This window comes from Hippichthys cyanospilos, chromosome 1 (genome assembly GCF_059441005.1).
Source record: "Hippichthys cyanospilos isolate Australia breed blue-spotted pipefish chromosome 1, RoL_Hcya_1.0, whole genome shotgun sequence".
Classification (NCBI taxonomy): Eukaryota; Metazoa; Chordata; class Actinopteri; order Syngnathiformes; family Syngnathidae; genus Hippichthys; species Hippichthys cyanospilos.
Window position 1 is genome coordinate 31012781 of NC_142369.1, and position 26724 is coordinate 31039504.

General features: G+C 39.1%; 1 protein-coding gene across 6 annotated transcripts in view; it reads left to right on the plus strand.

Moving 5' to 3' along the window:
• arvcfb (ARVCF delta catenin family member b) overlaps positions 1-26724 on the plus strand; it is a 195467-nt gene that overhangs the window by 139686 nt on the left and 29057 nt on the right. For 5 of the 6 annotated variants that reach the window (XM_088435373.1, XM_088435568.1, XM_088435424.1 and 2 more), the window contains 6 exons: positions 2320-2825; positions 15059-15242; positions 20036-20153; positions 20232-20403; positions 23448-23465; positions 26536-26607. In XM_088435373.1, coding sequence (XP_088291499.1) covers positions 2320-2825; positions 15059-15242; positions 20036-20153; positions 20232-20403; positions 23448-23465; positions 26536-26607 — 1070 coding nt within the window. The remainder of the gene's footprint in view (positions 1-2319; positions 2826-15058; positions 15243-20035; positions 20154-20231; positions 20404-23447; positions 23466-26535; positions 26608-26724) is intronic. The other variant, XM_088435492.1, reaches the window with a different exon arrangement.

Genomic DNA, 26724 nt, shown 5'->3' on the forward strand with positions numbered 1-26724 from the left:
TGAAAAATGTTTTATTTGAGAAGATCCTGAGATTTTATTTCTTATCATCTTTCAGTAACAGCCCAGGCATCAAAAACTGCATGATGACCTCATAAAGTGGCAGTGTGTTTCCTCAGGAAGCAATCAGTGACAACACATTTTGGAAAGTGTTTTCCATGTAGACAAACCCCAGACTTATTTTTTTTAGAAGATGCATTGCAATCTTTTAGTTAAGGCTTTCCTGGCACCCACTGGTTTGTTGTTAATGATCTGCAGTGATCTCTCACTACTTCACACCTCCACTATCGCTCACCCCCAGTGCATTGCAGATTTTTTTTGTTTTTTTTTTGGCATGGGCACTCCTCGGACATCGAAATACTGCAGTACACATATTTACTTAAATCTTTCATTATTAAACCTTATAGACTCTATCTGTTATATCTTCCTTTCTCATCCCTTTGGTCTCACTTGGAGCCGTGGTTACATTAGGGGCACCCGGAAGTTGAATTAAAGTGAAGACTGTTGCTGATCAAACATGATAATAATCAGAGTTTACATTTGGAATTCCAATTTATTACAAAAGAACTCCGGGTAAGAGATTTCAATGGTCCAGTGCAGCGCTGCTTTCTCCTCCTCTTCTTCCGCATCAAACTAACCTGCGTGTGACTCCCGGCGCGACCGTCGACCAATGAAGGCTGGAGTAGGTTATCACTCCTGCCCTCATCTGTCGATGGTCGCACCGAAACCAATCATGTGTCTTGTAGGAGTTTTTTCTCCCTGATGAAACTCACAGATGCAGGAAGTCTGTTTTTTAGAGATACGATGCTACATGCAAGTTCACCTTTCTTAAGGGTACATTTTCAAAGAGCTCTTTAATACCAGACATGCTTCAAATCAGGAAATGCGATGTGAAAATATGATTTTCACATTGCATTGCCTGATGTGACACCAATTTAGGGTTTGCTATTTAATAGCAAACTGTAAACTGGTGTCTCCATGTGTGTGTGTTAATATGGCAGGGGTGTCCAAACTTGGTCCGCGAGGGCCGCTGTCATGTTTGTTTTCCGGGATTCTTTCCCTGAAACACCTGATTAAAATGATCAGGATCATCATCAGGCTTCTACTGAGCTTGCTGATGACCTGATCATTTGAATCAGGAGTGTTGGGGAAAGAAACCTACAAAACATGCACGTTACCTGCCCTTGAGGACCATATTTGGACACCCCTGTTATACAGTATTAATGCAGACCTCCATTTCATCACATTAATTGGACTTAGGCTCTTTCATTAGCTTACTAGAGATTCCCATACGTTTTCCACCATGCACTGTGACTATTTACAGATTGTTTGTTTAGTCATATTATTGTTTGTTTAGTGTCATAAGAATGTCTATTTTTCTGATTTAGGTTAATATCGGGTCACATTTTATGACCTTTTTTTTTTTATAGAATTTCAGCTAGTTCCAACAAGTTTGAATCCTTATACTTTTTTCTTGTTGTCTGTTTATGTATTAAAAATAGAAGGCATTCTCGCACTACACTCTCTTTAGAATAGTCTAATTTTATTTTCTTGTTTGTCCTCATACATGGAACAGAAGAGGACTTTTCAATTTCAGCTTGCAAGTGCTTTTAACTTAAAAGAAGGTATTTAGAAAGATACAGTCATAGAAAAATATTTTCTTCAGTTTGTTGTTCTAAATATGTATTCTGTGACTAACAGAAAAGAAGAACATTTGGCTGTGCAATTCCATTAATACTGATGCAAGAAGGCAATTGATTTTGCTTTTCAATAAAATGATGAAAAATTAATCTCCAACTATCTTAGTATTTTATCGTCATTTATTATATTTATCCAAACAAACCTTTGTTCGTGCCAGGGATTTAAATTTAACAAAAGAATAAATATGAGTGGTCTAAACAGTGGTCCCCAACCACCGGTCCGGTCCGTGGATCAACTGGTACCGGGCCACGTGGGCTGCACCCAAAATAATGTTTTGGAGAGGATTTAGTTCATACGTTTGTGCTTGATCTTTGTTTTTTTGGCGCTGTTGATATTACATACGTAGTTGAGAAGGATGATGTGCCAGCGGCCAGAGTTTGCTTAAGAAAAGGAACTTCCTGCTGGTTAGGAACACCTTCAAACCTCATACTTTTTCTCTATGAATAGCGCTCTTTCATAACACCCGCATTATTTTACGTAGTTTTCACCCCCTCATTTGTCATCGGCCTTAGTTTCTCTGTCTCTTTGACGAGCTAATTCTGCCCTCGAGACAATTCACAGTCGCCCTGTGTTTAACCCTCCCACCCCACTAATCTTTATTGTCCTCTCTCTGTGTTCCAGAGGCTACCCGGATGAACCCATCGATACGGAGTTGATTGATGAACGGCACCCGTACATCCATGGCATGTACTGCGCACCGCTGGCGCAGCCAGAGCGAGGGAGCATGGCCAGTCTGGATCGTATGGGTGGTCGACGTTCACCCTCAATTGACAGCATTCGTAAGGATCCACGTTGGCGTGACCCAGATCTGCCAGAGGTTATTGCCATGTTGGGCCACCCCATTGACCCTGTCAAGTCCAATGCTGCCGCCTATTTGCAGCACCTGTGCTACGAAAATGATAAAATCAAAAAGGATGTCCGCCAGCTGAAGGGAATTCCTGTCCTGGTGGGGCTCTTGGACCACCCCAAGTCCGAGGTCCACCGCAAAGCTTGTGGCGCCTTGCGCAACATCTCTTATGGCAAGGACAATGACAATAAGGTGGCCATCAAAAATTGCGATGGCATTCCTGCCCTCATCCGTTTACTGAGGAAGACTAATGACATGGAAGTTCGAGAGCTCATCACGGGTAAGATATTTTTATTTATTTATTTTTTTAATAAAAAATCCAAACATTTTATCTAGTGTAACGACATCCTTTTTACTATATTATGAATAGATTTTGTTGCAAACAAAAGACTAAACAAATGAAATTTCAACATTAATTGTGGCTCTGTTAAAGCAGTGTTAAGCACATACATTTTATTAAAACAAGAAGATTTTTCTTTCATCACCCATAATTTCAAATGTTTGAAATTGATTAAACCAATCAACCCATTCAAAGTCAAAGTCAAAGTCAAGTTTATTGTCACTTTCTTCACATGTGCTTAACATACAAAGGAATCGAAATTGCGTTTCTCACTATCCTCTGCGGTTTACATGTACAATAACAAAGTTATTCCTGACTAGTCTCAGATTTATGACCTATTACAAATTAATAATTGGTTAACAAGTTAGCAATTCATTAATTCATGCCATGGTAATTTATTTCAAGCTGGGGAATTATTTTCTTTTTGTATCCAGTTTTGCTCCTTAAATTGTTAAAATGATACATATATTGGCTGCAGATTTCTTAAACATTTCTAAAATATTCCACAGATCCTTTTGTATTTTATTAATGGGCATTATCTCACTTTAGAGAATAGTTTTATCGTGATGAATTAGAACAAACATGCTTCTACTTCTTAGTAGAAGGACAAATAATGAGTCAGTCAGAGGAGTCCATGCAAGCCGTGAACTTACCGCTGAGCTTCACAGCTTAAATGTTATGTTGCAGTCATTTTGAACCCATGCAAACTTTAGCCTTTTCCAGCCTTTTGGTAGGGTTTACTCTTTGTCTCATCGTCATAAAACTCTGTCCAAGTGTTGCATTGGGGTTATGTCACGGCGTGGTTGCGGAGGTGGAGGATCCAAAAGCAGGAGGGCGTCGAGACAGGGAATGCGTGCAATAATCCATGTTTATTAACACAATGAACGGGAACAAAAACGGGGAAAAACAGGAAGGCAAAAACTCTAACTAAGGGCGCAGACAGGCTGGCAAAACAGAAAACAAACACTAACGGACAGGCGGCAAAAAACACGGGGCTGACGGACGATGGGTGAGACGTGACTACAAGACGACAATGATCCGACATGGGTGTAACGAAAACTAGGTTTAAATACTCTAACACACTAATCAGACAGACGCACGGCAGCCGGGTAGGGAACAAGAGGCGAGGGGAGCGGATTGGAGGACACACGAGGGGCAGGTAATGCTGACAGGTGGACTAAATCAAAACTAACGCAGGGAGACACGAGAGGAGCAGAAGCAGGAACTATAAAAACAGAAAAGAACAGAACCCCTCAAAATAAACCCACCACCCAGAATCCAACAAACCATGACAGGTTACAGAATCCTAGTAGATTCAAACGATCTCAACAGACCCCTCATCCCACCCCAACATGGTGCTTACCAGGAGTTGTTTACGGTAGTTAAATCATGGTATAGTGATCCCTCGTTTTTTGCCCCGCCCCCCCTCCCGCAATAAGTCTTAACCGCGAAGTAGCATTTGTAGTTACCTCTTCTGTCTGGCATGCAGGAAACCGTCACACCACATATCTCCTCAAAATAGCTTTTTTTTCCCCCCCAAAAAGAAAATCAGCGAGGCGCGAAGTAGCGAGGGATCACTGTATTCCTTTTGAGACGAATCATAACGGTGTTTTCACCTGCTAATTTCAATGAGCAATAGTTTGTCCGCCATTGTGTCCGTTTTGGCATTCCCTTCCTTTCTTTAGTTTTTTTTTTTTTAAATGTTGGATGGTTTTGTTTTTTAACTTCAGTCAGATTGTAGATATCACAACACATTTTTTATGTGTACGTCCGAGACATAGATTTGCTATAGTGAGAAGTCCACTGTTGTGAAGAATTTCTGGCTGCAAATATGATTTTGTTGTACAGCAGTTCTTCTGTATTAGAATTGCCGTCTCCAGCAGCAGAGGGGAGACCTCGCGAGTTGTGAGGACGCTTTGCATTAGTCTTGTTCGAGCAAGCGCTGGTGTCTCATTATACAACAACAATTTTCAACTTTTTGTATCCTTCGCAACCTCCTTTCGTTTCGTAGCCTGAATTTTTTGTAATGAGAAATTCTGAAGTGAGGTGCCACTGTATACCAAACAAGACATTTAGTCGACTAAACAAGAATTACGGTACAGTAAAGTAACAACTGCTAAACAGAAATGGTCAAGAGAATGTCAATGATGAGACAAATTTGTTCTGACTAATATTAACATAAATATTAGTGTTAAGACCAACAACGTCCAGAGGGCAGGACTGAAGATCATGGACCTCAACAAAAGCAAGAACCTGATTGAAGTTCTCTGTAAAGTTCTCACCACCAATACACCAGCACAATTTCAAGGAAAGCAAATAAACTGCATTTATGTGATCAACTGCAACAATAATATTATAAATTTCAAGGGTTTGAGCATTTTTTCTTTGGTCTTGAAAATGATCAGGCTATTTATATTAAAAACACCTCTACTTACGAAAAAATCATGTTCCAAAATGATTTCTGGAACGAATTAATTTCAAAAGTAGAGGTCCCACTGTCTTTCAAAATGTTGCATTGGACTTGCACAGTTTCTAGTTCCTAGTTTCTAGTCCTCTGCCAGCTTCAAAATAAATTATTTTGTTTTCATATTGGATACACCTATAACCAGTATAAACGTAGCTTTGGGAAAACACAAATCTAAAAAAAAGAAAAATCTAATTTTACACTAATTGCAGTTAGTTTAAAATGAATGTCCCGGGTCGTTTCCAATACTTATGCTCTCATGAAAGATGGGTTCTCACAAAAAGCTGGTACCTCTTTATGTTGGGTGTTGGATTGAGTTACAATTGCTTGGAAATGAAAGCTGAAATTTTGATCGCTTCTCAATTATTTATGTTACGTTTTTAAATGCAATTATTTGCAGTCTACGACGAAAATAATTAAAGAATAGATAACAAAAGAATTGGCCTCACTGTTTGAATATTTTAGGAAGGGAGTGTATATTCCATTCTGCAGTGTGTGCCAAGTATATGAATCCCACAATCGCTTATGACTCATTCCCTGGTGAGAAGTGCTTATTGTGTTTCTGTGCTGGCGACAGCAGTTGCCAGCAGCAAAAACAGAATTTTCTCGACCTTTTTCACAAAAACAAATTGACTAAGATGGGCACGGCCGCAAACAACATATTGAACTAGTACAGGTAATTAGCACATCTGACACGCGGTTCTGGGGTCGAATCTAGGCTCCCACCTTCCCAAGTTTGCATGTTTGCATTTTCTTGTCATGCTTGCGTGCGTTTTATACAGGTCTGCTTGTGTGCGACTCTGTTTCCTGATTCATCGCTATCCGAAAAGAGGCTTTTGTTTTCAGTGGGTGAGAACTGTAAACCATTTAAAAATATGATACCTGATCATTTGGCATTGTTAATTACGATTCAACACACCGGCCGAAGTGAACGGTTCATTTGTAATTGCAGTGTTTTCTACTTGTGGATGTTGATTTGGCATATGTGTGGAGATCAGGCATACATCCGAATATTAAGGAATTCAAAGACACTTTTCTACTTTACAGTATTTTGGCATGAGTTGTGGCATCTAGAAAAAAGTGTTGCATTCACAAGTGCACATATTGTATGTGTGTGTGCACTTTGACAGAGATGTCATAGTGAGCGATGACTTTGGCACAGCAGAAATGATTGGCTTTACAACACCGCATCACATTTGCTAAAAATAACTCTGCACCACAAGACATAGTGGGAAAGGAATGTAGAGGCACTGTTTTTTGCCTTCTCCTTTCTATCTCATTTTTTCTAATCCTTGACATTTACTTCTTCTCTCCATTCATTTTCTGGACTTTTGATTCATTCTATTGCAGTTGTTGTGCCCCTCCTCCAGGGTTAGGTTTCCCTCTCCGGGGTGTGTTGGCCCCACTGAAAGAGGCGAGTCACAATGCAAGCTCAGCTTGCAGCCCAAGCCCATCTGGCCAGCTTTCAGCAGGTTTTTTCTACAATTACACATAATTGAGGGGTTTCAAATATAGATTTTTTTTTTTACTTCCTTTCATAAGAATTGGCTGTAGGAGTGGTCTGTGACTGTAAAACCCCAGAGTTGTTCTTTATTCTGCCAGGGAAAGTGATGATGTGGACATTTGTGTATGTTCCATATTGGAAGACCCAGTCATTCCTTTGTTTTTGAGTCCTGTTCCTTTCAATTTTTTGATTTTCATTTTCTCAGGCTTCTGTGGAATTAATTCGCACCAACACAATGAATGAGCTATTCTGTTTTTATGGACTCTTTCAAGATAATATGAGCAAACCCGGTTGTTATTCTTATGTTACGCGAAGATGAAAGCATCTTGAACAAACTAAAAAAGTAAGATGTAAACTAAAAGTAACATGCAAACTCCACACAGGAATGCCGGAATCTGAGGCGAACCCTCAACCTCAGAACTGGGAGGTGGACAATTTTGACTTGTAAATTTTCATTGGAAGGCTTTTCGATTCTGCTTTTGGCCAAGTTGCATTTTCTGCAAATCTGAAGGTTAATAGAAATGCACCTACTATGGCAAAAGTGTCTATGACCCTTCTGAAGGAAGGAACCTTTTGAATGATTACATGTAAACAGTAGAGCTCCAAACATTTCAGGCATTACCCCAACCACATGTGGGTATGATACACTGTTTTCATCCAATAAAATCTCAATTCGGCGGCTCAGTGGGGCAGTGGTTAGCACGTCTACCTCACAGTTCAGGGATTTGAGTTCAAATCCACCTCGCTCCGGCCTTCCTGTTTGGAATTTGCGTGTTCTCCCTGAGCCCACGCGGGTTCTCTTCGAGCACTCAGGCTTCCTCCCACTCCCCAAAAACATGCATGGCAGATGTATTGGACAAACTACATTGTCCCTAGGTGTGATTGGGTGCGTGGATGGTTGTTTGTCTCTGCATCGCAGTTTAAGACAACAGCTTCTCAAATGTTCAGTATACATAAAAAAATAACAAGACAATTAAGAATAACAATTGAAAAATTGTAAAACAATAATGTTTAAAAACAGGTGAGATACAAAAACAAGGACCAAGTCATATGTTGTCTAAAGGCAAGGATAAACATAGCTTTAAGGTGTGTTGACCATAAAAGGTCTTGTCTCAATTGCTCTTCGAGTCCATTGGCTAGTTTGAGATTAGAAATAAATCCAGGAATAGTAGGTGAGATGACCTGAGATATTGAGCAGAAGTGTAGAGATGGGGCACCACAGGGATGTAAGGCAGGGTTTGACCTTTTCGAGATTTGATAACAATGGAATTTGAAAATGAAAAGTAACATGCACAGACAGCCTATGGAGAGAGACCAGTATAGGAGTTATGTGTCATGTGTTTTTGCATTCCAATTAAGGAGTGAGCATCTGCAATTTCAACCAAGTTGCAGATGTTTGAGAGAGGACTGTATGACACCAAAATAGAGTGCATTACTGCAATGCAGTGACAAGAGCATGGTATTGTTCCAAAGTGGTATAATAAAAGTCAGCAGCCTGAGGTTAAAAACAGAAAAGATGGGTGCAAGTACTGCACCAATTTGCTTGTTCAGTTTCAAATCACTGTTCAATGTCAAAACCAAATTTGAGACTGTTGGCTTACAAAAAAAAAAGGATTTTACCGTGTGGCCAATGTCACTGGGGAGGATTTATATGAGTCACTGGAACCAAACATCTCTTTGGTTTTCTTTTCATCAACATAATAAAAAAATATAAAGCCTTCCATGCTTGAATTTCTTAATAAATGTTTTTTTTTTAAAAAGGCATCTTTTCCTTTACAAAACAATTGTAAAATAAATAAATAAGATAAAATAATAAGGCCGCCACCAATGTTCCCTCTCATATCTCATGGGTTTGGGCAGAGACTCATGATGTCTGAGCGCAGTGAGGAGTTTTAGCAACATCGGAAAGTAACTTTTCATACACGTTTGAATTCTTTTTAATATAAGCAATTACGCTTACTTAAATTAAAAAAGACTTCATTTGATATGCAGTGCTTACTGATGTAGTACATATCTGTGTTCTCATCCAGTATACTGGCATGCTACGGTGCATATTATACACTGCACCTTGTTTCATTCTGCATAATGTCATTGATTGAGTTCACGAATCAAAGGCATAGCTATTGCTTCGTCAAATATTAGGTATACTCGCATACTTTGCAATATAACTGTTGATTTGTCAAACCGACAGCAGCGGTGCATTCATTTTGATGGCAAGTTTAATATTGTCAAATAAAACAGGATCAAATTTTGATTTGAGTGACAGCAAGTTCCTTTTCTCTCGGTCACCCAATTTTACCTCTTTGTTTTCTACTGGCATATGCTGTGAAAGCCATTCCACCTTTAAAGCGCTGCCCATCTGTTTCGACATGATTTGTGGTTAGAATTTGCGTCTTTTCACCGCGCTGTACTGTTGTTTACTAGTTAACCTTGTCGCCAACAATTTACGTAGCGTTAACTGTTATGTATCATTGGCTGAACACCTGTCACTAAGTTATACTGCAAAATGAGAAAGAGAAATGTTTAATGTCTAAATACGGTAATTAATTTGATTTAAAAAGACATATTAATTATTAATAATTGTATTTTTTGTTTGCAGCAAAGATTTTCCTATGCGCTGAGTGTGTGAGTAGCACGCAAATGCACACGTTTGCACCTTAAAGGAAACATTGGCTGCCACTAGCATAATATTGGAAGAAATCTCATGCTTCCTCAAGATGAAAATCAAGGACAGCAAATACAAGAGTAAGAAAGCAGCCCTCAAAATGAAGCCTTTAGTAGCCCTCAAGACAGCAGCACAGAAAGGGACCTACAACTGCTTAGATTTGCACTGAGTTCTGCCTCCCAGATGGATTGAAACTAACCAGCGCACTGCCACTATTGCCCCTCAGGTGCCATTGCCGAGCCACTAAATATGCATTTACAGCTAAACATAAAGTACATTCCACACTGTAGAATCTTTGGTAGAAACTATGAGAAACTACAATAATAGACTACTCCCAAGCTCTCAATTACACAAACAAACAAACATACTGCTGTTTCAGTCTTAATTCTTAACAGATTTTAGAAGAAAATACTGTGACCCTAATACTTGAAAAAATTTATATAATTATGGAGGGAAAACAGAACTGCATTTACATATTTATCTTGTTTGCGGTGTTTGTTGTGCCAGGGTCCTTTCCTCTTTTACTACTGACATTAAGTCAGGAAAGGAATGGGTGGGGGGGAGAACTAAGCAGGGCAAACTTAATAGTCGAGCCAGAAGAGCATAATTTCTGTCTGTGCTCCGTGGATAATGTAATTAGCCATAACCTCAGCTCCACTTCCATTCCGTGGTCTATGTTCATGCAAACCCCAGGCATCAAAGAGAGAGTAAATGTAAAGACTAAGAGATTAAGCCAAAGTCATCTTACAACCACTTAAGCTTTGCTTTTCTTGCTGTTTATGGTCACACACTTTCGGGTTGCATCTCAGCTTTAATTTAACATTTTCTAAAAAGCTGTTTTACCCTTTCAATTTTTCTCAAATTCTAAACCAGAAAGGAATGTCGAGAACTTAAGTGTGTGAAACTTTTATTCAACCCTTTAATGTACTTTTAAGCAACTGATATTTTATCTCCTCACCAAACTCATCTTATTGTGGTTTAAACACATCACTTGAAAACACAATTTCGATGAAAAAGAGTGCTATCGAGAAATTGAAAACATTGAGATGACTAAATTAAGATCTGTAATTAATTCATTAACTTAATCTCATTTTAAAAGATCATCCATCCATTTTCTAGAGCTGCTTATCCTCACAAGCGTCGCAGGCTTGCAGGTGCCTATCCCAGTGATCTTCAGGCAGAAGGCGGGGGGACACCCTGGACTGGTTGCAAGCCAATCGCAGGGCACACTGAGACGAACGACCATTCACGCACCCAATCACACCTAAGGACAATTTAGTATGTCCAATTCACCTGCCATGAGTGTTTTTTGGAGTTTGGGAAGAAGCCGGAGAGAACCCACGCGGGCCCGGGGAGAACATGCAAACTCCAGACAAGAAGGCCAGAGCAAAATGGATTTGAACTCGGATTCCCTTTAACTGTGAGGTGGATATGCTATTCACTGCGCCACCGAGCCGCCCATTTTAAGATCATGTAAAGGAGGAAAAAACATCTTTTAAAATTTTTAAAGTTAGATACATTGTATTATTGTGGCAAATCAAGGGATTGATAAACAACAACAACAAAAAGTGTTCTCAGTCACTTATATTATTTAACAGATGCAGTTTTACGTATTTACCGTCTGTTGTATTTGAGAGGCGTTCCAAATATTTGCTGCAACCCATAGTTTTTAAGAGGAACTGGTGCTGTTTTCTTTTGTCAGTTGACAAAAAAAAAAAAAAAAAGAAATTAACATGGTCCATCCTGTCTGCCACAGACTTGCTCAAATGTATTGTGATCTCAAGTTTAGCTTGGCAAAGAGCTTTGCTATTGCTCACTACGTTACCACATTTGTTGTTATCTTTAGCTGTGGCTCCAGTCGCAGATTGGTGCTTTGCATTTATGTGGTAGGCCAAACTTGAGCTGTTATTAAAGGTGCTGTCTATGCAGTTTAGAGAAAGCATAAAGGTAGAGGTTAAAAATTAGATTCACACAATCAAAAAAAATGCTTTAAATATGACTGTAATTAATCATAATCACAATTGATTTGCTAATCTGACACACCTAAAATAACCTTGACAGTGCCAATGGAAGCAAAACATAGTACTGTACATGAATGGGAATGCTACATGTACCTGTGCTTGTTGTTGCTGGTGCGTGTAAAGAAGCAACCCGTTTTCAACAGTTCTATTTAACAGTACTGGTCATGCTATTACATCACAAGGGTTATGAGTGTCCCAATCCCACAATTTCTAATGCACAGATTGGTGGCCAGGATTGATTGGGGCTTGGCTCGTTTTATCTCACATTGGTGCAATACACTTTGACACTCAATTCTACCATCTACAAAGCATAGGATGACAAAACATCCATGCACACAGCTAGACCACATTAACCGCTCTACGTGAAAATAAAGTCCTATTAAAATAATTTATAAAAGACAGACTTTTTTTTCTTAAAATTTAAAGATTTAAGAGAATCTAAAATGACCAACTTATTTTATCAGCCTCTGCTTGTTGAGGACAAACTTTATGATGTATATGACTTTATGATATATATCTTGACTCACTGACAATCTTTATGTCATAGAGCACAAATGTAATGTATGCCCATTAAAATAGCTGTTTGTTTTTCTGCCAAACATCAACAATTTACGTTAAAAAAAATCCCACTGGACCGATTAAACATCATTTTCTTCTATAAATATTTGTCAAGATGTTATCAAACAGCAAACAGACTAAACCTGATTGAAAGTCCCTGCATGAAACATTTTCATATGGTTGGCCGGAGATTGTCACTTATGAAGCACTCTGTCATCTTAAATAACACACTTTCTGTAGATGGAATTGTTGTTCATTATTTGATGGACAAATGACAAGGCATGCATTGTAGAGCACAAGCGAGCAGGTTAGAGTGGTCTGATTTCAACAACGAAATTACTCCAAGAGATGGGACTCGGATTACAAGGAATATTTTGATCACTTTAAATTCCCTTTGGGGTCTTACCAATCCAATAAATCAAGCTTTTCCCCCACACATAAGGAATCAATTTTGATTTGATTGTAAAAATCACATTTACTCAGACCTACACATTTTGCAAGCATCAATATGAAACATTAAATGAAAAACAATTCTGGATACAGATTTACACCTTTCTGGGTGATGGCCATGTGCATATGAAAAATAAATAAAGAAATAAGGATGCACAAATTTAACAGTCCAATCCTCATTGCCATGTCGTGTTTTGCAAACTTGTGTAACACACGTAAAGCCAGGCGACCGCAAATGTATATCCAACGTTTCATTTAGCTGCTGCAAGTTTGACCCAAGCATTAAAGGTGGCTTTTCCCTATCACGAGTCCCAATCATAATGAAGCTGCAATAAATATTTCTGCCGCCTTCCTACAAAATAGATGAACAACAGGAATAGCGTTCAGACAGGTCTTTATTCTTCCTCTAAACCTCCTAACAGGCGACTAACCTCATTCTATTTTACTTTTATAAATGTACTAACCAGAAGCAAATATTCATACAAGAAGAGGAAGCAAAAGGTCCATAATCAACACAACACAAAAATGAAGCATGTCCACAAAATAAAAGAAAACAAATCAAGATAAAATGCACTCATACATATAAATGACTGCTGAAAATACTGTCTATATACGGCACCAAATTATGTTACAATTGTGACTGATAATGTTCCCTATCCATGTCTCATTGTTAACACCTGTACTTTAAAGCTGTTTCTGTGTTTGTTGCTACTTGTTTAAACAACTACACAACATTGCTACACTTATTTCCACAAAACCTAATGGTAGTTAGAGGTGCAGCCAAGAAAGATCCTTTCCACTTCAATTTTTGTATTTAGAGGTCATATCCTTGCTACAGATAGCAACGCAATTTTGGTACAGACACGGGACATTGGTACAGACATTCTGGTTGTATTTTTTCCTCCACACGTTTTAAGCTTTAGAAAGATTACTGGATATAAAAAGAAAAAAAAATGTGATATGTTTATGATTTAAGATTGATTACAGCATGCTGGCAGCTAAGCCTGCACAGGAATATTATAGTTAGTATTTCAGAGGTATTGTAGATACAAGGTAACCTCGTAGCAGGCTTCTGAGTAGGCATGTGCTGATAACTTCCGTGGGGCGTTTTATTTGATATCACTTTAAGTAGGACGCGAGCAGTCTCGCATGCTGGAGGGTTCCCAACCAATCAAATTTTCCCCTGTCCAAACAAGCCAAGTTTGTTCTGTGGGAAGTGTCCAGCTATTGTGAACGCTACAAGCTAACAGTGAGCTTGGGAGTGAGAGCTTGAGAAAGCTAGAGCGGGAGAGACAGATTTTTATATTTATATTCATACAGTTGACCCGTGCTTTATGATGTCCCTGCCTTACATTATTTTAGCCTTACAACATGGACAGCAATGTTTTTTTTGTCCCCTCTTTACAACATTTTTTTCACCTTATGACATCAAAAACAACATCTTTTCAAACATGGCGGTCAGTGGGTGGGTGTGTCTGCCATGAGCACCGCGCTCATACACCACCACAAGTGTAACTGCTTACGTCCCTACAATGCTGGTCTGCTATTGGTCGGTGTTTTGGACTCCCTAAGATGCTGGTCTGCTATTGGTCAGCGTCACGGTGTGACATGTTAAAGATTTGTTCTCATGGGAATGCTTACAATATGGTATTCATTGTGCATTTTAGTGCGTAATTCCAACTTCAATGGATAAGCCATGGGTCCCAAGATTGCTCGTGATGTTGTAAGAAGATGATTAGTATGGAAACACAGCTTGAGTTAATCAAGAAATATGAAGAAGGCTAGGCTCGGCTACCCTCACTAGGGAACAAGCAGTTTCAACAGGCTTGTCACGTCACTCAAACGTAAATAAATCTCAAAAGTAAATAAATCCTTTATATGTGTTTCATTTATGATGCTATTTAATTGTATACATGTATATTATAAATACTTAGCACCTACTGCACTATTTTGTTACCATTTTTTTAGTATGTATTTACAATTTTGATGTTTTTACCTGGGGTTTTACACGCATTAGCTAATTAACATAGGTTTGGATTGCTCCCCAAACAGCAAATTCTGGTTACAATACCAACCACAGAACGGATTAATTTTACTGTATCTGCATATGTCTGATAAAACTGAATGTGTTCAAAAGTCGTTTTTTTCACGAAAGGTTTACAGAGAGAGTCATACGGTCAGAATCTGATATCATCCTATGACTACTTATGAGCAACCCACAGTTTTCTTTTGAATTGTTTTTCTTGAATTGATTGATTTTTTTTTGTTTCTGCCAATATAGATGTGATTTTGAATGTGATCATAACATTTTGCCTGCTAGACAGCTGTTGCTCTGGTCTATCGTCATTTCTTCTTTGTATTCCACCACCCTTTATGTCCTCCTATGTTTCACATTCAATCTTTTTTATGCATTATTCTTCCTTTTATTGAATGATTCATTTTTCTTTTTTATTGCCTATTTCTATTCCCTCATCTTTATTGTCTGTTTTTGCTCTTGCTTTCACACCATAGGGACGCTTTGGAACCTGTCCTCGTATGAACCCTTGAAGATGGTCATCATAAACCATGGCCTCCAAACAATGACCAATGAGGTCATCATTCCACACTCTGGTTGGGAACATGAACCAAATGAGGACTCAAAGCCACGTGATGCAGAGTGGACCACTGTTTTCAAGAACACCTCTGGGTGCTTGAGGTAAGCTCAGCGATTCACTCAGCGATTCACAGCAAATCACACAAGCTTTTGTTTGTTTTGTTTATTTCTGTGCATTCTGTTGTAAAGGTCATGGGTTTGAACATAGAAGGCAGGTCCTTCTGCTGACAAAAAACAAACTGCACTTGGATGTTGTGGGGATGCCAGTCTACTTTTTGTGTCCCTGAAAACACAGCATTTCACACATGTATTTTCCTGTTTTATTTCTTTACTTTTTTTTTTAACGTTATGTTCACATTTAATGTGTTAAATGCTGGGTGTTGTCCACAAACACCAATATTCCCCTTCAAATTTGTAGAAAATATGAAAGTTCCTCCAAAGTTGAAGAGAAGGAGCTTAAGATGTTTCATCTTTAATAATCGCTTGAACTGAGTCAATGTGTTATGTCTGTGCTTGGCAAGGTGCACATTACTGAGAAACAATCCTCTACATTAAAACTTTTGTTACTTTTCAGAATTTTTATTTAGTGTTTTCTCGCTACTTCGCGCTTCATCTTTCGCACCTTCAGTGCTCCACTGAAAAAAAAAAAAAGCTGTACTGTGGATAGACGCGCTGTGAAGGTTTGCTGCATACCAAACAGACGAGTTGACTGTAACCACACATGCCACGGGCACTCCTTGGACGTCAACCTAGAGTGGAGCCCCTAGCTGACCAAACATTAAAACAGCCAAGCAGAGTTTTCGCTCGAAATTACAAATGAATTGAACCAAGTCAGTTCATTCACTTAACTGAACATACTTCTCCGCTTCTTGGTGGCAGTGCAAAGTAATTCCATTTCATCATAAATAGAAGCAAGCAACGCAGCAAACAAAAACAAAACAGTTGGCCTTTATTTCCGTCAGCGGAAGGGGGACGTCGGACTGACAGGTGTCTATCGTTACTTGTCTTTTTCTTCCATCTTTTAGCTTTTTTTCTTTTTTTTTTCCATCGTTTGAACGTTTTGTAAATAAATGTCTAAATACTGGAAAAGAGAATGGCTATGGAGATCCCTCAAGAAAAGGAATCCTGCATGGAAATTTGTACAGGATTCACCAGAGAATCCACAGGAGGAGATGAGAGCTGAAAGCATTATACGGTACTGTATATGCGTTCATACTGATTTTTATAGCTTTCAAATAGGTACAAAAAAACCCCCAACATTCAATAAATGTTTTCCTTTCTGCCTAGTATGCTTGCAAGCGATTTTCTTAATTATTCATCTTTAAACTGATACTCTAGTAACCATCTCAAAATCATGTGTATGTGTGCGTGCGAGTGTGCGTGCACGCACATGAGTGTGTTTGTTTGGATTCTCAAGCCTCATGCCCGAGTGTGACTGCCAAGATTGTCTTGTATTCTGAAGCAGAGCACATCCCAGCTGTCAGTACTTCATCTAACATTGACATGTTTTATGTTTGCATTGACAGCATAATAATATCCACTTTCAGACACAAAGTACTTCACCAAGTTTAACATTTTGCTCCGACTTAGACTTCTATAATCAAATCCACACCCTAGAAAGTTTGAAAACTTCCTTGCAGTTATCCCAAAAATGTGATCATGCTCTGAAGAGCAGCGATAATAAATCAGGAGGGAATAAATGAAAACTCGTGGATATAGTTAGAAAAGCACTAGTTATTACTGCTTTTTTTCATTTAACATGAGTTATCACGTCTGCCTTTTTCCCCCACATATGTATATTTGTCAGCTCCTTTACAAACAGAAGCTCTCATTACCCCTACCCACATGTTACTGTTGGCAGAAAGCAAAGAATCTTTCTGTCAATCTCCCTTGCTCAACACTTAATGCAGGCAGCGCTCCTGAGAATATGGCTCCATGGTAACTGTAACCAAGCCTGCGGTTTCCTAGATGCAGATTTTGTGCATTGGGAAGAAGTGTCAGAGAGAATTTGTTTATTCACACACCATCAGAGACTTCACTTAAACGTCAACGAGACTTGGCTTAGTTGCGTTTAATTTTCATTTTTATTACATCAAAAAAACATCCTCCCTCGATTTGTTGATGTTGCGTATAACTGCAAAATGAGAACCAACTCCATATCGTCCACTCTTCTGGGAAGGCTGTACACAGCCTGTTGAAAATAATCTAAATTTTGTGAGGTCACTGCTTATTCTTGTGGGATGAAGGGGCGTACATAGATGAAAATGTAATGTTGAACCAGCTTGCATTGATTGCACATGCTTCGTATTTTATGCATTTTACAAACTGATGGCAGAGATCAGCAGGGAATCCATCCATCTCAATCAGCCTCCATCAGTAGCTCCCTGCTTTACATCCAGCTGCTTTGGTTCATAGCCGCTGATAGCTTCATAACTCTAAGGCACTGTCAAATTGAGATTCCTGCTGAAACCGAGCAGATGAATGCCAGTGCCAGAATTACCCTCATCATAGGTATATATGTCCAACTGGGTAAGATGTGAAAAGCAAAGCTTACAATACATGCAGTATGTTAGTTTAAAATATGTACACACATCATTCATACTCTTTTAAAAAAACATGTTAGAACATGGATGAATGAATGTTTTTCAGATAGTATTTTGAGCTTGTGTGGAACTACATTGCACAGTATTTAGCAACTAATGCACTTTAAATGTTTTATAAGCACCTTATTGACTCATCTAGCGGCCATTGCCAAACAGGAGTAATGAACCTGACTAAGGGTGGCCCATTACTTACATTACGGGCCCACTACTGACCAAATTGGAAGTCCTCTAGGGCTTGTTTTCGCTGTAGCATCCAATACGCATAGTGTATCATAACAGAGCTCAAGATTTGCTACCATATCTTTAGGTAGAATTGATGCAGCAATTTGCAGTTGTTGTTTTTCCACATAAGCACGACGCCAAACAGGTGACAAATGAGCTTTCCGTTGGTAGTGAACAGTAAAAATGCTGATCCAAGCTCACAAGCTGCTCTGAATTGATGAAAAAATGAAAAGCCTTTATCAATACATCTACAGTGGTATTGCACCAGCTGAATCAATTGCAGGAATTTTCTATCAGCTCCTACTAATACCACTGCTGCAAATAATAGCTCTAGTCAATATTTTCAGATTAAACCTTCATTTAATAATACGTTTATATGTTGAATACATTAAAACATTTCCACCTTAATATGACTTTAATTGCCTGTAAACACCTTATGAAATTTGTTTTGAAATACAGTAGTTACATCTACTACCATATTGTGGTGGTGAAATCAATACTATTGGGTCTCCAGGGGCTGATGTAACCATCAGAACCTACATGTTAGTCCTTTAGGTCACCTCGCCGCAGCTATCAGCTGTCTTAACTGACAGATGCACTATCCATAATCCTTCCAGCAAAGACAACTGTCCTCCAAAAGACTGCTAAAAATGAAACTGCTGGCAGTAAAACTCAGTCTGACTGCTTCCAAACACACACCTGTCAAATAAATCTAAGGTAGGTCCTTCTTGGATTCACTTACAAGGGTACTCGAGACCATTGTCTGACAGCTGAAGACTGATAGCACCACTTCATAGACAAATGAAGACATCGGGAGGCTTGCTTTTACTCACTCTGGCCAGCGAACCATACTAACAGAAGATGTGGCTGTGATTTAAATTTTAGGAGATTTTAAATGTAACATTGAGTACTGCATGCACATTGTCCATCTCCCTTTTGTATTCTACGTATATTTACACTATATTGAACTCACCCACATGCATTGAGGTTGTGTATACACTTGTGCTTATTATTCTACTTCTGCCTGCAACTCTTCTACAAGACTTAACTTTGTTTGCCCTAATGGGATTATGTATCTTGGATGCTCTCATAAATGTAATCACACAAGGAACTGAGAGATTCATGTCATCCTTTAACCTTTTGTTTTAGTTTACTTTTGCACTCAGTCAAGAAACACCATCTCAAGATGACAAAAGTAGAAATTCTATTTTGTTCAATAAATTTCACTTTCATGTCATACTTGTTTGAAATCACTTGTACATGATATCAAGAACTGACGTTTACACATTGTCATCTAATCTAATAAAAATGAAAACTAGTCACCTGTCTAATGGTTTAGAACGACAAATCCTTGTTTCCGTGTTGCACACCACTCGTAAAGCCAGATCACAAACATGCAAGCATGTGAAGATTCAGGGTGGGGATGGTGCCTTTGCTCAAAGGCCTTGACAGTAGCCAGCAAGCAGGCTTGCATCTGCCATTTGTACTTTTTGACTGCAGTGGGACTCAAACCCATGACCCTTTCGCTCCAAAGTCAAGTGCTTGCGGATGACAAGCTACTATTGTCCCATTATTTCATTTATTTTCATATGAGAATTTTTTTTTGCTGACCATTATTACCTCATTTTTGTTTTTTCATATGAAAAAAAAACTATTGTTTTTAACTGATGAGTGGAGATTACAATTTCATTACTAGCCTGTGCCCCAAATTTAAAAAGTAGTATGAATCATGCACAAGAAAGATGCACATACATTAAAAGAAATGTTTTCTGGGAGGAGTCATCATTTATTTCAAAATATTATTTCAGTGCCACCTAACAACATGACTTCTTTCAGTAGTTGTGATGCTTAATTTACTAAAATTTGCGCAAAAGTATGCTGGCTCATCTCTCAAATCAACTTCATGCTTGTTTCAGGTTTTTGTCTGGTAGCAAACTCACAAGGCATTTTATAAAACAGATTTATTGTAAAACGGCTCTTTTAAATTCCCAGTGGAAGGCCTTAACACCAAGTGGCTGCTTTTTGTTGTGCGGCCCTCGCTTAATTTGAGCGCATTTGTGTGCCCTTTAGAAACGTAAGCTCAGATGGGGCAGAGGCTCGGCGCAGACTGAGGGAGTGTGACGGACTGGTGGACGCTCTGCTGCATGCCCTCCAATCAGCTGTAGGGAAGAAGGATATGGATAACAAGGTTGGACACACCTGACCTGTACTCATTTTGAGTTTGGCAGATGCTCTTGAAGTGACAATGTTACACTGTCCCTCCTAGTCTGTGGAGAACTGTGTCTGTATTATGAGGAACCTTTCATACCACGTCCACAAAGAGGTGCCGGGGGCCGAAAGGTTTCAGGACCCCTCAGCACCACAGGCGCCTGGCTCTGCAGGGCCACAGAGGAAGAAGAAGGATGATGCTGGATGCTTTGGAGGGAAAAAAGCCAAAGGTGAGGAAGGGGACGCTTTTGAACCTCATCAATAATTCCACACTTGTAAAATATTTTGGTTTCTGTTTTAGTCGTTTGAAAATGTTTGATCACTTATCATTGTATGTCATCACAACCGAACACAACACAAAAGTAAATACAGTGGGACCCTGGTTTACGAACTCCCTGTTTTACATATTTTTCCTCTTACGACGTGGATCGCGGCGTTTTTTTGTCCCCCTCCTACGCACAAGCCTTTCATCTTACGAACCATCCAACATGCCGGTCAGTGTGTCCGCACTATTTTTTTTGCTTTGCTGCATCAACAAAAATAACTTTTCTCGCATGTGATGGAAGCGCCAATATGCTATTGGTCTTATAAGGTCTCAGTCACGGAGATGCCGATATGCTATTGGTCGATTAAGGTCACAGTCACGGTCTCGGTCACGTAGATGCGGATAGGCTATTGGCCAGCGTCACATCAATCACAGAAATGCCGACATGCTAATGGCCGAACGCCTTTATCTAGCTTGATGGCACAGCTGGTCGTGTGTTGTGAAGACTTTGCAAACTTTATCTGTTAGACATGGCTTCTAAAATTGCAAGTGGCGGTAAAGGAAGAAGTAAGTGGATGACGACAATAGAAACGAAGCAGGAGATAGTAAAAAAAATGAAGGAGGCGCACGCATAGTTAACCTTGCTAGTGAGTGTGGCCGTAACCGCTCGGCAATATGTACAATTCTCAATAACAAGGAAGCTATGAAAGCAAGCAAGTCTTCTAAGGGCAAGACTTTCCTTGTCAGGGGACGGCCCTTGGTCGACAACAAAATGGAGAGGCTTCTTCTATTATGGATTAAAGAGAAGGAAATCGCCGGTGGTATGTTCTCGTTTAAGAAAAGTTCTCGTTTAAGAAAAAAATAAAACATTCTGCGGGTTCGTCTCCTCTCCCCTCCGCCTCCACCCACCACCAGCTCAAGTCACGTCGCCCCAAAGGTTACTGTCATTTTTCCTTTGTATATTTATGTTAATAAATTTAACTGTACAGTAGATTATGTTACTAATTTTATATGTGTATAAAGTCATGACGCTTTTACCTAAGGTTTTTGCACGCGTTGCACGCATTCACTAATTAACATAGGTTTGATATGCCCGTCATACGAGCAATTCGAGTTACGAGCCTAGCCGCTGAACGGATTAAGTTCATAACACGGGGGCCCACTGTGCTTTATTGGAGAACTATTTCTTTTTTGTAACGTAAATTTTCGCATTTGTGGGATGAGGAGTCCAACCGCAATATGTGTGTTGCAAATGTGCCTATTATGAGCAGTTCATTATCGTGATATTCACTCTTCTGTGGCTTTTTTGTAATTAGATGAATAAAGTCTTATAACAAGAAAGAAACAAGACATGTTGGCATCCGTAGAATAGAGTCTTTTAACATTTTGAAGGCTCAGTAGCTCATGGAGAAACGATACACAGCCATAACAGCCTGGCACCTCCTCCTGTGACCATTCTGCTCACACACTGTGTGGGAAGGCATTCCACTAGCCAAACAGGAGTTTTTGCAAGTCAGCACCAAGAGCACAGCCAAGCTGATCCCGCGAGTGTGCAGTTAGGTTGAGGTTAGAACTATTGGCAAGCCTCTCTTTTAAACACCGCTTTTCAGAGTCGAGTTGTTGAAGAATTTGAGTTTGCGTTGATGAACACAAATGGTCCAGGAATGTTCTCCGGTGATGGAGATGCCACTCAATCTTGCTATCGGTTCCTGGGTGTCTTCACTGCACCCTGATCCCCTGATCCAGCTTCTGTCACCAGTCAGGCAGGACACTTTGCTGAATATAACATTGCAGGTGAGGCTAATAAAAAAAAAGAGAGAGAGAAAGAAAAAAATCTTGTCAACTGGTGCACAAGCGTTGTGGCATAGATAGGCATTGTGAAAATGTGACATTATGCAATGCACATATTCTGTGATACTGCTCATTCCATAAATGCAAGCTCCTTAAAAATGGAGCATCTTGTAAAAGGGAAATTTCCAGAGTTCTGAATTTATTGGTAAGAAGTATGTTTCATGTGTTTCTATTACAGTCATTCAGTCAACCTGCTACGTGTTGTCACTATGAGGAGCATGGTTGGCTCTTTGTCAGATATTACATTCAGATGTGTTGTAAGCAACACCTCCATCTGTGCTCTCTTGAGCTCTTAGCAGCACAAAACTGTTATCTCCCTGCTGTACAACAATAATGACTGTCATTAATCAGAGGGCCGATGAAGTGTGACTGCACGTTGGTGACCCCCGGTGTCTAACGACTCCTTGGAGAAATCCCTTCATTCGTGGGTGTGAGAAACCCAGATCCTACATGTATACAGACTTCTGAAGAAACCAATTATCCACATGAACACTCTGCTGTTTGCAAGCACACATTAAATAATGAGTTGTGTGTAACAACTGCAGCCCCTCAAGGTGTTCTTTCCAAGAGAAACATTAAACATAGGCATAAAGAAGCACGTTAGCAATGCGCCTAAGTGACACTGTCGGCAAAATTCTTGGTAATTTGTTGCCTTAAGTGGGCTGCGTATTGCCTCCTCTTCAGTTTAATGTCACATTCTGTATTAATTCAAATATACCATGATTATCAGCACCGGCAAAAGAGTTCTCACTTTGATTAGTTAATGAGCAGCTGCAGATTTCAATCGCATCTATTATTTATTTATTTATTTGACGCAATGAGTTTAATGCTGCCGTCTTATAATTGCTGGCAGCTCAAACATGTTTTTTCACTCCGTCTCCGATTTGACTGTGAAATGAATCCAGGAACGATGGTCAAAATGTTTATTGTTTTACTTTCTGTGTCACTTGAAAGAATCTTTTTTCCCACTTTTCTCACCAAAAAAAACTTCATTTTGACTTCTTTACCCTTTTTTGTGAGCTCCTTTAATTGTTCAGAAAGTGAGTTCTGTGCTTTTTACACAGCCCCCTGACATGTGAGCATGGTTTTTTCACCATGCGTCTTCTCTCTTTCTGTGCTTTGTCTTTTTTTGGCTGCTGCTTCCTTGGCTAACTGTAGAGGAATGGTTTAATCAAGGTGAGTGCGCCATACAACCTTCTTCTCTTTGTCGTCCTGTTCCAATTCATTCTCATTTCTTTCATTCCCTAGAATATAGTTAGAAGAAATTTTATGTGTACTCGCAAAACCTGTAATTGGTGATGCCAATTTCACATGCATCGTTGCACCCATCTGATTATGTCCATTTGGATACATTTGAAGGAACTGTGAGGCTGTAGACCTTCCCTCTTCTGGTGATTCAATCATCAAGGCTGCAGTCAATGTTATAACACTGTTATAAGTCCTACGGTAAATTGCTATAGATCTGTTTCTTGTATGAGACACCAGTCATTCATTTTTTTGTCCAGTACATCTTCAATGTTTCCAAAGCTCATCATTTAGAGTAGGGCATGTCGTTGTAATATTGATGCAACAAATGACTTAGGTGGGACTTGAACCTACAATTAACTGCCCTTGACGCTAATGTGTGGTCCATTAGGCTACTGGGCCTCTGACTCCAATAATGGAACCACCTTTTAAGTCACAAAAACAACTCCCCCACACCATTCATTGAGACTCCAATAATAAATTATTCTTTTCATGGATGAAAGAGCCTGCCTTTGGCACAAATCCGCAATTTATGAATTTGAAGGGTGGCCAGAAAATACAGCACTGTCGTGAGTTCTTACTTTTATGTATTTTTATGTAGCTATTGAACCTTTACAAATATCTTTAAAATGATTTGGACGGTACAATGGGGTGTAGAAATCAGAACAACATCTATCTTATTCATGGAGGAGCAGCTGCGGGCCACCTTTTGTTGGTTCAGCAAGGCATCATCTCATGTTGAGGTTATTTTACTGGTCAAAATTAGTGTTTCATAAACTTACACTACACACCAGAATGATCTGTCTTTTTCAATACATCATACATGAAGCATTGTATTCGTGCACAGCACACATATTATTTTGTAATGTTTGTTCCAGCATATGTGTTGTTTAATCAGTAAGATAAGATAGATATTCCCGCAAATGATCTCTTTATTTAAAGGAGTTAATGATAGCTAATACTTCTGCTTCTGAAAATAAAAAGTCACACAATATGAGAGACAAACTCAGGAAAGTTGCAGTGATGCCATGTTGTATTATCAAATAAAGGACACATAAACTGGAGGTCAGCCATAAGGAGGATCACTTTGCAACTAGATGTTAGAAAAACGCTACTGTGCAGCCTCACCAATGTTGAGAGGCCCTTGGGAAAGATATTGCACAGTTCAAGGTGCACCCATTGCTTATGTGTGTCTCCTCAGTCTGACATATCTCTCTCTATGCATGCCTGCATGTATGTGTTGTGTCAAATAACAGTACAGTAGTGTGTGTGTGTGTGTGTGTTTATATACAGTGTGTGTATGTGTATATATTTATATATATGCCAGTCAGTCAGAGGGTTAGTCTTATTTTGAGTGTGGCATCAGTTTTGCAACAAATAATTTAAAAAGACACCAAAACTATTGAATTCAGCTTTCTTAAGACTTTCTGACACCTCCCGTGGTGATACATGCATGCCGACAAATCCGAAAGTGTGTGTGACTGTCAGATATGCAGCTGTAAGTGAAGAAAAGCTCCCAATTGTAGGTTGGGGCCCTTGGCAAAATAATAAATTAATAATAGTGATTATGCGTGGACGCTTTGAATTTGAGAGGTCATTTCCTCAGTGGAAGCAGTTGCTTAGTCTCGAGGTAGCACTCAATCACTTCTTCCTTCCTTTACTGTGCTGCCTGAAAATGGAATCTAATTGTGGGGCTTGTCATGTACATACTCTATACTGTCTCTTGGGCATTATCATGAGCATGCAACATGACCATTAGTTGCCAGATGTACTCACCACACCCTGTGCATTTCCTCACATGCTTAAATTTAAATTGTTTCCCTCTAAGGCAGTGGTCCCCAACCATTTTATCACCAAGGACCGGTCAACGCCTTAGATTTATATTTAGATATTAGATCAAGCACAAACGTATGAACTGTTAAACAAAATCATCTCCAAAACATTATTTTGGGTGCAGCCCACATGGCCCGGTACCAGTTGTTGGGGACCACTGCTCTAAGGCAATTTCCCCCCCAAAAAATCAAGCCAAGACACACTTTTCCCCTGTGGAAACATGTCGATTACTGTATCTCAATTTAAAAATGTGAAAATCTGTTGCCTATATTAACAAAAGTCAATCTCATCAACAGGGATGAAGTAAACACCTTTAACACCCCTTAAGAGGTGCAACTTCTGCAACCTATTGCCATAGCCATGGAACATTGTTTACAAACATTAAAAAAAATGTGAAGTCAGATAACTCCCACGGAATAGCTGACTATATATCACGGCACAGTGGTTGAAAAACACTGCTCTAAAGTGGACCGACTATTGTTGTTGATATGTATACAAAATAAATCAACATGTCAATTGCCAGAATAAATCAACATGTCAATTGCTGATAGCCACTAGCCATAGCTACTTTGCTGTTTTTCACAATAAATGATCTATCTATCTATCTATCTATCTATCTATCTATCTATCTATCTATCTATCTATCTATCTATCTATCTATCTATCTATCTATCTATCTATCTATCTATGTATATATATATATATATATATATATATATATATATATATATATATATATATATATATGATACCTTTTCTGAAACTCAGATTTCTTAATGTATTTATCTGTTAATCACTGCCGTTCTGTCATCACTTTGATGATGGATGTAAGCTCAACAGACTCCCAAGTTATTACACCAAACATGCATCCAGCAAGCACAGTTTTTAATGAGCAGTTGATGGGGGGAAAAAAAAAGCTTATTTTGCATACCTATTAGCTCAAATAAGCTAAAGCGTTCTTACAGGTTTAGCAATAAGTACGACCAGAAATAATTCAGTAATCAGATGCTGCCTTACCGAGTATGCGCCAAGATGCTGCTTTGCTATCATTGACAATTGACAAACAACACTTTTTCTTTTTCTTTTTTGAAAAAAAAGTGATCTGACCACAGTTCAGCTATTTCTGACGGTTTCTGAAATAGTGTCTTGTGCTCTCTCCTCTACCCAGGTAGAAAAAATGGTGAGAATGACAAAAACTACGACACTTTGGATCTTCCCAAGCGGTCTGAGCCGACAAAAGGTAGGCGCTTCACCACCAACCGAAACTTGCTGAAAATAAATAAAATAAAATTTGGTTGCTCTGTGGGATACATTCACAAGTCTTGTTTAGAGCATTCTAACCAACAGAAGGTGGTCT